At 40.8% G+C, this 15193-nt stretch overlaps 1 protein-coding gene across 1 annotated transcript in view; it reads right to left on the bottom strand.

The window, feature by feature from the left end:
* Positions 1-1033: 1033 nt before the first annotated feature.
* slc49a4 (solute carrier family 49 member 4) overlaps positions 1034-15193 on the bottom strand; it is a 58072-nt gene continuing 43912 nt past the window's right edge. Inside the window, exons 7-8 of the mRNA XM_079666953.1 lie at positions 6965-7089; positions 1034-1678 (exon numbers count right to left, since the gene is read on the bottom strand). Of these exons, the coding sequence (XP_079523079.1) occupies positions 1410-1678; positions 6965-7089 (394 nt within the window). The 3' untranslated portion in view covers positions 1034-1409. The remainder of the gene's footprint in view (positions 1679-6964; positions 7090-15193) is intronic.

The following is a 15193-nucleotide window of genomic DNA, read 5'->3' on the forward strand; positions in this document are numbered from 1 at the left end:
TAATATCCACCTGCACTGACAGGAATAACTAGGATACAGGATCAAGATAGAGCAGCGTTCAGGAGACTGGTCGCATTCAGAAGGACGCTCGTGAATATTTATGAACGGCTGAGGAAGTATATCTCTTATTTACTGAAGCAAACAGACGGAGTGTGTCTGATTGGGGCCTAACTCACTGCAAAGGTTAATGAAACTGAAGACAGGCGGGCAAAGATCACAGCGGAGCAAAATGTAGTCCTGAGTACGTACACACACACACACACACACACACACACACACACACACACACACACACACACACACACACACACACACACACACACACACACACACACACACACACACACACACACACACACACACACACACACACACACACACACACACACACACACACACACACACACACACACACACACACACACACACACACACACACACACACACACAGAGAATGACTAAATGATTATGTTAAATGTTGCCGCCAACTGGACGATAAATCTGAGGCCGAATGATAATGGGGAGTTTCTCTCTCTTTGTGCTGATTGTGTCGATCGCATTGCAACCTACATTTCCCACCGTCCGCCCCTTATCGGCAGAATCTGCAGAGACTAGAAATAAAACATTTTGGAAATAATGGAGCCTGTGGGTTTTGGGAGGCTGGGAAAATCAGTTTGGAACAACTGAGGTCAGATAAACATGTCAAAAAAGGCCATAATAACACAATAATTGTATGTTTTTTTGAAAATATGATTTAAAAAGTGCTGTAAACATGTAATGTTTTATTCTATAATTTTCGTTTTGTTACAATTATTATGGATTTTTTCTTATTATTATAATTAATGCACACAATGTACAAAATACCTTGTTTTTATTACTGTACATATTCTATTCCAATTCTATTTCAATATAAATACTGCTATATTTTTTTATATTTGATATATATATTTTTTCATTATAGTTTCTTCAAATAGTTTTCTATCTGTGTTTTAATGTATGCACCACAACACCAAGTCAAATTCCTCGTATGTGTTAACCTACCTGGTAATAAACCTGTTTCTCAATAGGATTCTGATTCTGATTATCAATTGATGGAACCTGGACCCCCACCATTTCAGGGGCGGTTCTAGGGGGGGGCCAGTGCCCCCATAACACTGACTTTGGACCCCCCTGAAAATAAAAAGTTTATGATGAAACGATTTCTTGGCTGACGGAATAGGCGGAACTAACGTTATTTGTCATTCTAGTCGGACCCATTAGAGCGTAAAAACTGTAACTATAAGTATCTGAAATAAATATGTGTACCAATAACTGTATTTCATTGTTTTCTTTTAATTACTTCATACTGTCTTTGTCTTTTTCGTCCTGCATTTTTTGTATTTTTTGGATGAAAATGGTGACCATGCATCCTAAAAATACAGTAAAATAAAGTAGATGCCCTTTAGATATTTAAATATGTTAAACACTACAGCAACAGGGAGTCTTGTTTTCCTACCTGTACAGTAAAAGGTGAGGAAGAAGAGCAGCAGGCCGGTGACCAGGTTCCCGAGGAAGGTGACCAGTCCGCAGGTGATGCCTTCAGGGACCGGGTACACAGTCTCGATGAAGAGCTCGAAGAATATTGGCACGCTGCTGTTAATGAAAATGCCCACCAGGATGCAGGAAGTGTACAGGATGGCTGTGAAAGGATAAAGAAAAAAGATAGTTCGAAACAATAAGTCACAGTTTAATTAGAAGCTGTGATGGAATATGGGAATCAGATCCCATGGGAGCAACTCTTTTTAAAAGGGATGGCACACCCATCAGGTTAATGCAACAGCAGAGGTGATTTACGGCTTCCTGCTGAACCATTTGTTCTCAGCAGCGCAGATTTATGAACAACCCTCAACCTGAAACAACATTTCATTTAGAATCCCTTAAGGTGGCAATTTACCAGACACAAAAAGAAAATATTGTAGGTGTACGGATGGAAAAAAGCCAGCTGGCAAACAAAACAACATCCTTCCCGAACGCCACCCTCACCTTTCACCATGCGCTTCTGTTTATAGTGGTTATCAGTAATGCATATACAGTTGTAGAAAGTAAGAACATTTACTCACTGTACTTAAGAACACTTTTGAGGTATTTAAGCCTTACTTGAGTATTTCCATTGTATGCTTTTTATACTTCTACTACATAAAAATGTAAAGGAAAATATTCTACTTTTTAGTCTTTACATAAGGGGGGTCGAACTCAAACACACATTGGGCCAACATTTAAAAATGGGTACTAGTCGAGGGCCGGACTGGTTCAATGTTTATAGCAGAACTTATTGAAATGAACTTATTGCACATATTAAACCAGGAACTAACAAAGCTTAAATGATTGCCTATAAAAACAACATTAAACATTAAATAATCAGTTGCATTCATTTCTTATGGCTCTATCTGCAGCTTTTCCAGAGTCATTTCTTATGAGTACATTTTCCCACAGGCCAACAACAGCTTCAACAAAACTATTTCCCTCAAAGAGAAACCAAACATGCCCTGTTTATCTGTGTTGCTCTGTTGGAGAAGCCTGTGACACATGATTTTCATCGACATAACTACACTTTAAATATGTTCGTTTGACAAATGAAGAACCTTGAACCTTGTGATGCTAGTTCAAGCCAGATACTTGGTGTGCGTTTCACTTCGGTTAAATGGATTCCTTGGTTCCCTCACTTGCGTAGTTTCCCTGTGTTTAGTCCCTCCCATCAGGGAAGTATGGAGAGACGCAAGGAAACCACGAGAAGCAGCGCCCCAGCCTTGGGCTTTCAAAAAAGCCCTCAAAACGCACCTTTTCACCAAGGCTTTCCCCACTATATAGTTAGTTCTATAGGTTTATTTTTCCGCTACTTGCTTGACCCCCCCCCCCCCCCCCTAACCTGTCGGCCTCTTTTCCCCTACTCCCCCCCCCCTACCCGACTTGTAAAGCGACCTTGGGTTTCGTGAAAGGCGCTATATAAATATTATGTATTATTATTATTATTATTATTATTATTATTAATATTTAGAAGCAGGGAAATTAGTTTTAAGAGCAATGGGACGTCCTTTCTTCCGGAGCGTGAAGCGACGTCCGTTTGTGATGACTCCGCACAGCTGATCGTCTGACAGCAGCTCTGTCTCGTTGTTTTCGCAAACACCCCCGCCTCTGTTAGTACACATTTACTGACTTATACATTTCTATCATCTGTTGTAGACCCAAATAAATAAGATAAAATAAGAACTCGTTCTCAAAAAAGATAAACGCCATTCTTAAAATGCATAAACGAAAAAAGCGATCATGAAAATGTTTCCAATAAATGAATAAAACATTTTCTGACCACTTTGTTGTTCAGATATTTCACATATTTGTAACTAAATGATACATTAATTGAAACAAAACACTTATAAACTGAGGAGTGAGTCCCGTGAGGTTCATGCATTTTCTTCACTCCGCTGGGAAACGGCTCTCATGTCAAGAAGCATCAGATCAGTGCATGCACTGCATCGTCCAATCAGTGAGCGATACACAGTAAGGGGGCGGGGCGAGTGTCTGAGGATTTCACCGGAGGATGGTCTGGTGGTTCCTCGGTTATCGCTTCTCGATCCTCGATCCTCTGGCACAAATAAGGCCAATGGGACGGTACTCAAGATGGCGCAGACAAATCAACTTCCGGTGATACCGAGACCGAGGAGCGAGGAAATGAAAAATAAGAGAAGTGAAACGCACCCTTGGCATCTCATCTCGGGTACAAGGTAATCAATGTTTGGGCTCAGGCTCTGAGCTCAGGAGACCCTCAGGATGGAGTGAAGGTGTGCGTGCAATATACCGACGGGCCAGATCTAATAGTAATTAGAAATTATCCTGCGGGCCGAAATTTTGATTCTCGACAAAATACATTAAGTCAAACGCTTTTAATGACCCATGTCTCAAGTCAAAAGCTTTGATATTTATCCCCCTCACAGGGACCCGTGGGAACGTATTCTAATGTTACTACACTGAGTTGTTTAAAAGTACTTTTATGAATATTATAATGGAAACTAACAGGTTTTTACCAAGGATTACAGTCTTTCTTTAACAAATCGACCTCAACATAAATTCAAGCGCTTTTAATGACCCGTGTCTCCAGTCAAAAGCTTTGATATTTCCATCTCATATTGACCCCGCTCACATGCTCGCTGTGTTTGGATCTGATCCCAGCAGGAGGGGCCTGAAGTGAGACGTGTGACTGTGTGTGAGAGTGGATGTTCTCGCAGATTAAGCCATCCCCTCTGGAGCATCACGGCTCCCTCCCTCTCCCTCCCAATCCCTCATCACAGCAGATTGATCCAAACGAGCTCCCATTAGCCTGCACGTCCCTTTAATCTCAGATTCTCCGGGGTCCTCGCCGCCCGGCAGCCGTCCCCCTGCCCGTCTTTATTCCCCTCTAATGAAGCTCTGATATCAAACACTCATGGCGCTCTAACCATCTTATTGAATAAGGTTATCTGATTCCCAGAGGGCTGAGAGAAGAGAACATGTGGAGATCACAGCAGCAGGGGAACATGGGATGTGTCTTGTTGGCTCCAAGAGAAGATTTCTTTTTTCTTAGAGAAAGTATGTTGGGGCAGAGATGCTTTTAAATTAAGGTACAGAATGTCATCCTATATTCTTAAATGTTCTTATATGCAAGTTTGTATCTTATATGTTTAAGTATGGTTTCTTGATGTTTAAGTGTGGAGAGCTGAGCGTAATCATTTCCTTTTAGTACGTCTTATAACACACTATATTACGAGAAATGTGTGTAAGTCAGCATAATAAAAACAACTATTTCATATATTCATTTGACTTCAATTTGGATAAGTCAGATAATTCAAAATCATATAAAGTTGATCTGAGGATATCAAGGATGTTATATAAGGGTAGGGCTGCACAATCTGCTGCTAAAAAGTCCCATTGTGATTTTGGTGGAAAATATTGAGATATGCGGACTACAGACTACTGATCAATTTAATACAGTATGTGTATTCCTCAAGACATACAGACAAACTAAACGTATCCTAATGAATGCAAAAGCTAAAACATTTTTTGCGATTAGTGTAATCGTGCAGCCTTATATAGAACCATTTTGAAACAATTACAAAAGTCTGAAAGACCCTGATGACGAATTTTGTGCAAATCATAAAAAAAATGATTCCAAGGAGCTCCAACAAGCCGTGTAGGACAGAGAGTGAATACACATACTATACAGATATGCTGTATGAGAAACCAATGTGAGTTTGGAAAATTGCACAATATACATTTATTTTAGTAGACCTCAACAATGGAATTATGATCAGTAGAAATGGCCATGACATGGGACCTTTAAACTTGTTCACAGAGAGTGTAGGTGCCATACTGCTACTTAGCCCAAGTTCATTATTTGTATAATTATTATTTGTTTTACTTTTATTTGTTTGTTGAGCTCTTCCGGTAATTGTCACATGGTTGTGATTTGTGTATATAAGTGTTTCATGTGGAGTGCGGACGACAGAGGGTGAGCTTGTGCTGTCATTTTTTCTGTTGACCGTTTTGTCCGTAGTTACTGCGTTTTGATTTTGTTAAATTACATTTCCTAAAACTATCTTGCTTCAGTCTGGACTTTCTCTTTGTAAACGCGCCGCAGCTTATAGCCAAGCTTAGCCTCTCGGCGACTCAAACTGAACTGGAAATTGAGCCGCCACAGAGAGCATAGATTACACTGATCTGTGTGTGAGCTACTGACCATCCCATACCCAGATAATGAGGTGTTTGGCAGACTGTATCCCCCTCCTGTATGTTATGGCAGGTGGATGAAGCTGGAGGGGTGTGAGACAGAAAGCGAGCAGAGCCAGGACTCACAGAATGATGATGAATGATGATGGATGATGATGATGATGATGATGAGGACTGGTGCTGGTAGGATTATTGTTTTGGAAACAGTCCACTGTTGGGTTAAACACTAATGGATTGCTTCTGCTAAATAGGTACCAAATACACCTACATATATGCAGTGTGTAAGTATTTTTTTTATCGTCTTGGCTCTGTACTCAAGCACTTGAAATCAAACAGTAACTACATAGTTTAAGTGGCAATTACAAAGGGGGACAAAGGTGGGCAAAGGAACATGTATATTATTCTGGAGGCTATATAATGTGATGGATTTCCCTGTGCAAAAGGACAGCACTTAACAATAACTACTTTAAGGGGGTAGGAGTAAGAAAGGCCTCTCATACAAGTGTTAATGTTAAAGGTAGGATGTGGAGCATTTATGTATGGATCTATTCTAAAGTAAAGCCTGTCAATCATATATTATGACACAAGAATAAAGGATATGCATACCCACAGACAGAGACTCTCTCTTTGATGTTATTTGTTCAACTTCTAATGTCACGATCTGTCAGTGTTTCCTGTTTTAGTTTGAAATGTAGTCATTCCGTCTTTTGTCTGTTTCTCCCTCTCTCTGTGTTTTCCCACCTGTTTCATAATCACATCCTTTCCACTCGTGTTTTCCCTGCGCTCTCTAGCTGTGTCTTATCCTTACGATTGGTTCTGCATGTATTTAGGTTCTGGTTTTCTGTCACTGTTTGTCAGATCCTTATTTGTCATTCATACCGTAGTAGAGTACTGTTCGTTTTACTCTGACGACATCAATTCAAATGTTGGTGTGCTAAACGAGAACCCACTCTTATTTATTTTAGAATTCTCTGTATCCCTGAATACATTGTATGTTTTTTTTTGTCTAAGTGATGTAAGTGCCTGGCTTCGTTTTGTAATGAAAAAAGTCTTAAATAAAAACTACGTTTAAAAAAAGTGTGAACACTCTCCTGTATTTGGCAACCAGAGACTGACCCCTGATCTGTCCACTGAGATGGATTCGCTCTCTGAGTCGTTCTGCCGGCTGCTCTGACTGCAGGTAGAGTAAAGTAAAGTCACCTTGACAGTGAGGCTGCAGCGGACCTACCTGCGGTGGCGGGGAGGTGAGTGAATGATAGACAGGTGAGAGTGAACCAGGTGGAGGACAGAGAGGCTCCTGCCAGCATTAGCACCAGGATCAGCTTCAGCATCCCCCGAATGGAGTCTGCAAACCTGAGAGCAGGTGGGAGGAAGCAGGAATGTTCATTTATAAACAGACAGCTATCAGATCATTGTAGCATTACCCATAATCCCCTCTGTTTCAGCCCTGTTTCCAAAGTGCAGATTCTCTGTCTGTTACTTCAGATGAAAATAAGGAGCCCCTCCCCACGCCCCTCTGAGAGAGATTTGGTTAAAAAGAACTCAATGGTGCTCTAGGAGGAGATTCAGGTGATAAGGGGGGGGGGGGGTTACCTTGGTTGCTGATTGGCTAATAATTACACAAGCCAAAACATCGTTATGACATCATAAAGTGGTCAAAATCTGATCAGCTCATTTTCAGACAGGTTTTTATAGAAATGGATCAAAAAGAGAGAGAATCTTTGTTCCTGAAACTTTCAGAGTCTCTTTCCACAGAGGGGACACATGTTGATGTAGAAGAGACATGAAGAAGAGAGGACACATGTTGATGTAGAAGAGACATGGAGAAGAGGGGACACATGTTGATGTAGAAGAGACATGAAGAAGAGGGGACACATGTTGATGTAGAAGAGACATGGAGAAGAGGGGACACATGTTGATGTAGAAGAGACATGAAGAAGAGGGGACACATGTTGATGTAGAAGAGACATGGAGAAGAGGGGACACATGTTGATGTAGAAGAGACACGAGGAAGAGGATTCTGCATAATAGGTGAGCTCTGATGTCATGTGACGTGTGCCTTGTTGTTAAAGCACTCTGAGCTGCACCTGGTGTTTTGAAAGTGCTTTACAAATAAAATCTTTATTGTTATAATGATAAAGAAAAAACACAACATATTGAAGACACTGATTCTGAAACACAAAGTGAGACGAGCCAGAAGCTTCAGAAACAAAAGGCGTCTCCTCATTTCTAAACGTCTGCTTCCTCTGTGTCCTAATCTCTTACTGGAGACATGCATTGTTTTGCAGAAAAGCCAGATCATTTCCTGTCTCCCACTTGTTCCTGGATGCCTCAGTTGTACTTGACATCACACGAGCAGGGACACTTCTCTGAGTGTTGATTCAATTGGTGTCAGCAGCTAAGCAGGCAGGACTTGAGAGACACATTGTAATATATCGTTGAAGACAAGCCCCTGGGACATTCCCAAACTGTCTCTTTGGAGCACTGCGGTTTCTCTTTGTAGCCTTTCCTAAACCTTCATAGTTCATTAACTCCTCTCTGCTCCTCTGGGTATGCATATGTACGCTCGTGAAAGATTAGATGAAGCTACACACGCCCCAAAGCAAAAGGAAGACACTAATTACTTTTGTTTTGTTGCTCTCAGACAAGATGCTTGAGAAAGAGAAGGCTGAACTCGACAATGAACTTGAATAATAAACAAGTGTTGGAAATGGCTTATTAGTTCAGCTAGGCGATGAAACGTTTGTCAGCATGCTGAGGGCCAGGGGAGGGGGGAAATCATCCTGTGGACGGATAATGAGAACTATCCACTCAGACATTCCACGTTTGCATTTTAAGAAAAACATCAATGTCTTCTGGGGTTCAATGGGCCGTCAGTTTCTGCCATCTACAGGTAACAGAGGATATCATGAGGTATATTGAGGTCGGTATTATAATTCTGTTTTTAAGAACAAGCTGGTTGTAGGGTTAGACAATACTGCTAAGATCTTTCATCCCTGTAAAGGTGATAATCACCCACACCCGAATCCGTGACCACATCACCCCCGTCCTCATCAAGCTCCACTGGCTCCCCATCCCCCAGAGAATTCAGTACAAAACCCTCCTGATGACATACAAAGCCCTCCACCTGGCCCCATCCTACCTGACTGACCTCCTCCACAGACTCCCTCCGCTCTGCCACTGCCAACCTCCTGTCCCCCCCCCCACCCGGACCAACCTCAAGTCTTGGGGCGACAGAGCCTTCTCCGTTGCTGCACCCACCCTCTGGAGCTCACTACCCCAATCCATCAGAGATTCTTCCTCCCTCACAGCATTCGAAAACATCACTCAAAACCCACCTGTTCAACACTGCATTCAACCACTGACCCCCACCCCCCCCCCACCCTATTTTCAGTTTTGTTTGTCTCTTTATTTTATTTTATTCTCTGCCAAAGCATCTTTGAGTTTCTAGAAAAGCACTATACAAGTCACATGTATTATTATTATTATTATTATTATTATTATTATTATAATATAATCTCCATTACAATATGTATCATGATATAAGCATGTCTTCATGAATGAACGTTATAGGAATTCTGTATGAGATCACATTGTTTGTGTTTACACCTGCGTGACTAAAAGAGGACCGGCTATTATGCCAGGGGTGTCCACACTTTTTTCACCGAGGGCCACAAACAGAAACATATATAAAGGGTGGGGGTATATTGCCTTATATGCTAAGTTATAAGTTAGCAAAATCAATCAAATTAAGGCAAATGAAGCTTGATACTGGAACAGCCTACATCACAGAGGGTTTACTTTATTGAGTTTGCAGCTCTTAAAACAGAAGCTTCAGATTGATTATAAAAAGATTTGAACCAAGATTAGTTTGAAAATGTTTCCACACACATACTGTGATACATATTTGTACATACATACTTAATTAGTACAACATATGACAAGCACAAGTTTAAGTTTTGGGCCATATTTCATTATACTATTTGAATTAGCTGAGGGCCGATTCAAAATGGGCTGTGGGCCACATTTGGCCCCCGGGCCGTAGTGTGGACACCCCTGTATTATGCTTTTGGGGGTTGTCCCTTTCCTGTAGTGTGTTATATAGGTTTTGGTGCATGTAAATGGTCCGCAAAGTCTAAAATCCAAAAGTTTGTCTCCCACACATTCTTTTTGAACATTCAAGCATGCGGACATTTCACAGTAGAGTCACAAGACACTAAAATGAGCCTGAAAATGAGCAAAATACGTCATTTTTAAGACTTTTTTAACAAGTTCAGGTTTAGTTGCTATTCTCAGTTTAGAACTTGTAACTGTGTATCACGATATCCATTGAAGGACGATCAATTATCATGTAGATTTATCGCCCTGCAGTCGGCGTTTGCACAGGAAAAGGCAGTGTAGTCAGATGGCTAAATGTTTGCACACAGAGATGTCTGGTTCCTCTGCCCACAACTACACCCTAAAATCTGCATCACCCATCTGCCGCGGACTGGCTCAACTCTCCGTCCTCCTTTGATGCCAGAGAGTGAGGCAACCCTGAACCCAGCCAAACCCTCATCACTCTACAGAGAATCACAAACCCCCCCCCCCCCCCCCCCCCGTTCCAATCCCAATCTGAGCCCAGGAGAAAGTAGCTTATTTTCTAAACTAAAACGAGTCCATTTCATCCAGAGCTTTGTTACTGATTGGCAAGATGAGTCAGATGAATGTCTAAACACAGTTTCGAATAGGCTTTGAAAACCACTGGCTTACAGCAGACAGATAGCAATTTAAATATACCATACATATATCATCATTATCTTTTGAAATTAGGGAAAATGTAACAGAACGGTAAAGACTACAATTCTCGTCTAATTCTTAGTCAAGCGCTTTGAGCACCGGGAAAGCTCTTTATAATATCACATGTATTACTATTATTATTACTGTCAACAATAAAAAACAACAATCAGTTTGACTAACAAGTAATACCTGTGTAATCAAAGCATTATAAACAGACCCCATATCCCACTTTGCCAAAAAAGCTCAAAACAGAAATGTGTTTTTTAACCCGGTTTTAGTAGTAAGTGTTAAAAACCACAGTTCCCATGTGCTTTAAAACCTTTCAAACATTCAATTATTTTAATAGAAACAAAGGGGTTAGCCACGGACAGGGAAGGGAAGTCTGTTTGTTTTAATAATGTGTTGTTGTTTCTGTAGGATATGGTCCCAATCAAAAGACCCTCCACAGGTTTGCATGGCTCTATGAATGCAGAGCCGTGTCACACTCCTGGATGAGTGACGAGGGTCATGGCATCTGATGAGGTAACGCCTGAATTAAAAGTCCATCTTTTACTCTACAGGATTTATTGGCCATAAAGATAGCATCATTTAACTCGTGTAGAATCTGATTAAATCTTTCGCCCGCGGGGGAATGATGAATCTCATCTTCAGTGGGATGTTATCAACCGGGCCTATCTATGTTCTTAGTGAAGGGGCATGCAGTAAATAACCAAATAGATGAATAATATGAGGAGCAGGGAAAACAAATCAGGCTGATACCAATGTGTGTTTGTTCCACCTCTTCTCATTAACCTGGAGGGTCGTCTGGCCTTTCTGACACCGGGAGAATAACCTGGTTCTGTTTCCCTTCACTCTCTACTTTCCCGAGGCGTGTAACGGGAAGATAATGACGATGCTTGTTAGTTATTCCTTCCCACTTCCTCACATCGTGTAAAAAGAAAACGTCGTCCAATCAGCTTCTGCCTGACCATTAAACAGCTCCAGGATCAAATGTTTCCATGACGGGTGCCACACCTCGGAGCAACCACTACTAGTTGAACCTTCTGCAATAATCTACCCGCCATTCAGCTATCCACCGGCAAGATATAACGTTTTTGCAAGCAGATAGTGTTTATTTTTGGGGCAAAGGGCAAGTGCTAATCCCCCAAGACATAACACTTCCCAAGAGGCCACTTAACAAATGAAACTGCAACACCTGCAGCACAAAAAGCATTTAAAAGGAGGGTCGTTTTCTGCCCCCTGTGGCAAGCTTTGCTCAGCGTCGGTGCAGGGCTTCGCTGAGGGACAGCTAGTGGCAAATAATAAGTCACATCCTCACATTAATGTCTTAAAACGCTGCCACCGGGTGAGACAAGGGACGGAAAACTGCTCTCTGCTCAGTTCATTACTGCAATCTAATGGAGCCATATTGCAGCAAATTAATGAAGAAGGAGAAAGAAAACTGCAGATAAGCAGTATTTAATTTTAAGGGAGTAATAAGAGAAGGAATAAATTAAATAAACAGTTTAATTTCTTCGGGTATTTTAAGGTATTTCTGTAATCAAAGGACATTCGTCTGATTGTAACTGGAGGCTCATCTCAACGGACGACCAATCAAAGACAAGAAGGGAAGACAGTCATGAGCCCCGTGCCTGATGATAATTAATGAGAGTCTGCTTCCTGTTGTGAGGGACCGAGAAAAGCACTTATTATACACATATGGTGTACAATACAGAAGGTGTGTGGTTAAACCATGGATGTATAATAAGAACTGGATACAGCGTGGGAGGCGGGGCCTCGTTCATTCCTATGAAAGTTGCTCATTGGCGCATGAAGACAAAATGGCCCAACTTTTGAGAGAGCGAAACGTCACGAAAGTATTCATCTAGTCATATCATCCGTTCTTATTGTGCATCCATGGGTAAAGGTAAAACTCACGTAGTGCTGAACACGTCACATGAACGTCCCGTGGGTTGGATGCGCGTTCATAATGCCGAGGAAAATAACTCTCAGAATAACGTTATTAGCACTTTTTACAACTTGAGGAATGAATGTTTTTAATAAGGGCTATACAAACGTTCATACTGGGTAGTTTAAAAAAAAAATCCAATGATTTACAGACGTCTCTTTCCCCATGTTAGTCAATGGGAAAAAGTGTTTATGGGCCCAGCGATTGATACGGAAGTGTAGTACCGCCGTTTGGCCACAACGAACATTTTCCTCAGAGTCCGCCGCACTTCCAGGGGGCTTGGGTTAAATGCTATTAAAAAACCTTTAAGATTCGGAGATAATAGATAAAAGAAGTGCAATAACTGTATTGGAAATGTTCATTATCAAAATAACAGAATGGGATATATGAATAATAATATTCAGGGAGCCTTTATAACTCTGAAACCTGAACTAGCTTGATCTAAATAAAAAAAAAAGAAGTTTTTATTAAAGAGTTGTTAAAGTCTTGAACGGTCAATTAGGGTCCGGAAATTCACAACAACACTATTTCACAGTTAAAAGTGACATATTTTGGTATTATAATTGTATTATGATGCTATTAACTATTTTGATAGATCAATAACATGTCAAATATATCAATATAATAATAATGACTGTCTATTTGTTTAGCTTCATTTCAAATAACTAGATAAAAGGTTTAATTGTAAAGTACTTTTTAAAAGCAACTTTACACATTTCTTCAAAATAAATAGACAATAACACTTGAAATACTTAACTAGCAGATATACACAAAGCATAATATTATAACGATTGTATTACATGAAAAGCATGAGTTACATTTATACACATAAGGTCTGAATAGAAACTAAATTGAAGTATAAAAGATGCGTGAAATGTTAAAAATAAGCGTTGTGGACATTACTTGTAAGCTGGTATATCTAAATTAATGTATGCAGGAAGCTGCTATTTATGTTTCTATATCTATTTATTGCTTTGTGTATATCTCTATGTTTCTGTGTACTGGCTCTAAAACTAAATATCCCTCTGGGACAATAAATCTAAATCTTGCTCAGAGGTGTCAGCGTTCAGTTTTCCACGTTCAAAACAAACCCTTAAAGAGGATTTTCTACAACGTAAAAGCATGAAAGACGATGACAAAATATAAATATTCCTCTCAGTCATCTTGCAGTACTTAATCAATAGTCAGTGGCAGGAGATCCATAACCTCTGAACAGCACGTAGAGCAAACGACATGGCCAATTGTAAAAGCTGGATTTTGTATTTAACTATCAACTGTTGCGCCCGAACAGAGCCTAATCAATTCCTCCAGTGACTCAGGGTTTCTGTAATCAACACCAATAATTCAGCGGCTCTGTTTACATACACTTTCATCTCGTGCTGCAAACAGCTTCATTGATTAACATTGAGAGTTATGGGCTTCTTTCCCTGATTACAGCTTTTAGGAAACACTGGGCCTGCCTGGAAGTGCTGATTGGGCCTCAACATATATCCGTCAGAGCGGGGAATGAATCCATTGCTTTGCTGACTCCACAGTCCACACTTTGTCTTAGCGCTGAGGCTCTCTATCCATCAGAGGAGGTGAAGTGGCTGTTGCATTAGCATCTATTCCCTTCACTCTATCACAGCTGCATCACAGCGTGTATTAAAAGAGAGGAGATGAGATCAGGGGAGCCAGAGAGAGGTCTCAATGCATCCAGCAGCTATTATTTATATGAAATGTAATCCTTAATAACACCAAGGAGGTTGTTGTTTCATCTTCGTTTGTCTGTCAGAAGATTCTCGGAAGGGTGTAGCATGGGTCAAGAATGGACCAATTACATTTTAAGCTGATCTGGATAAATAATGTTTTGCTTCCTTAGCATCGCACTATAGGCCATTTGTGCTGCATTAATACGGTGTGACTTCCCAACTGAAAATGTATAATGAGGAACCTGGAGCGTTGGCGGACGTTTTTTGGCTTTCACAGACTTGCCGTCAAATGTTGGAGAAAAGTCAATGTGGGGTGGATGAATCTCAGCATTAATGTTCTTTCAAATGTCTTCGTAGCTTCCAATTTTGTTGGTTGAAGTCGGAAAAATAACTTCCCAACTTAAAGGTCACCTATCATGCTATTTTTAGGCAATAGCATAGGTCTCAGATATATACAAATATATAAAAAACATGTCTATGAAGTGTTTTGCTCAAAACACCAAACAGATCACCCATTCTAGCCATGCCTCATATCCCTTTATTTCACTTCCTGTTTCAAAAGTGCTGATTTAAGTTATAAAGCTTTATAAAGAAAAAAAAGGAGGGGTCTGAGCTCATGCGGGACCCGGCAGCTACTGTCTAAACTAAATACTGCGGTGATGAAACGCCATATCATGGATGATCAAGGATTATCTCTGAAACAGTATGGAGCTCAAAGGCTTTCTCTCTTGCCGGTTATACCACAAGGTGAGTTCCTTTTTACTTCCTGCTTCTTCACACACGCTCTCCAGTACAGGTTAGCTCTGAGTGTTAGCGATGCTAATGTGAACACCGACCATATTACGTCTAAAACAGTCGGGCATTGTTTCTGATAGCAACGTTTCTGATTGGGCCGTGGGTCTGCATTTCAGATATTACGTCATATCGGACGCAAATCTGGATCAGCTCCGTTGTTCCCCCGTTTTTAGAGATTCGGGTACGGAGGAAAATAGAGAGGGTTTTATTTTCTGACGCTGCGTGAGTTCCCCGACACACCGGG

The sequence above is a fragment of the Notothenia rossii genome (assembly GCF_949606895.1).
Source record: "Notothenia rossii genome assembly, chromosome: 2".
In the NCBI taxonomy this organism is placed as follows: domain Eukaryota; kingdom Metazoa; phylum Chordata; class Actinopteri; order Perciformes; family Nototheniidae; genus Notothenia; species Notothenia rossii.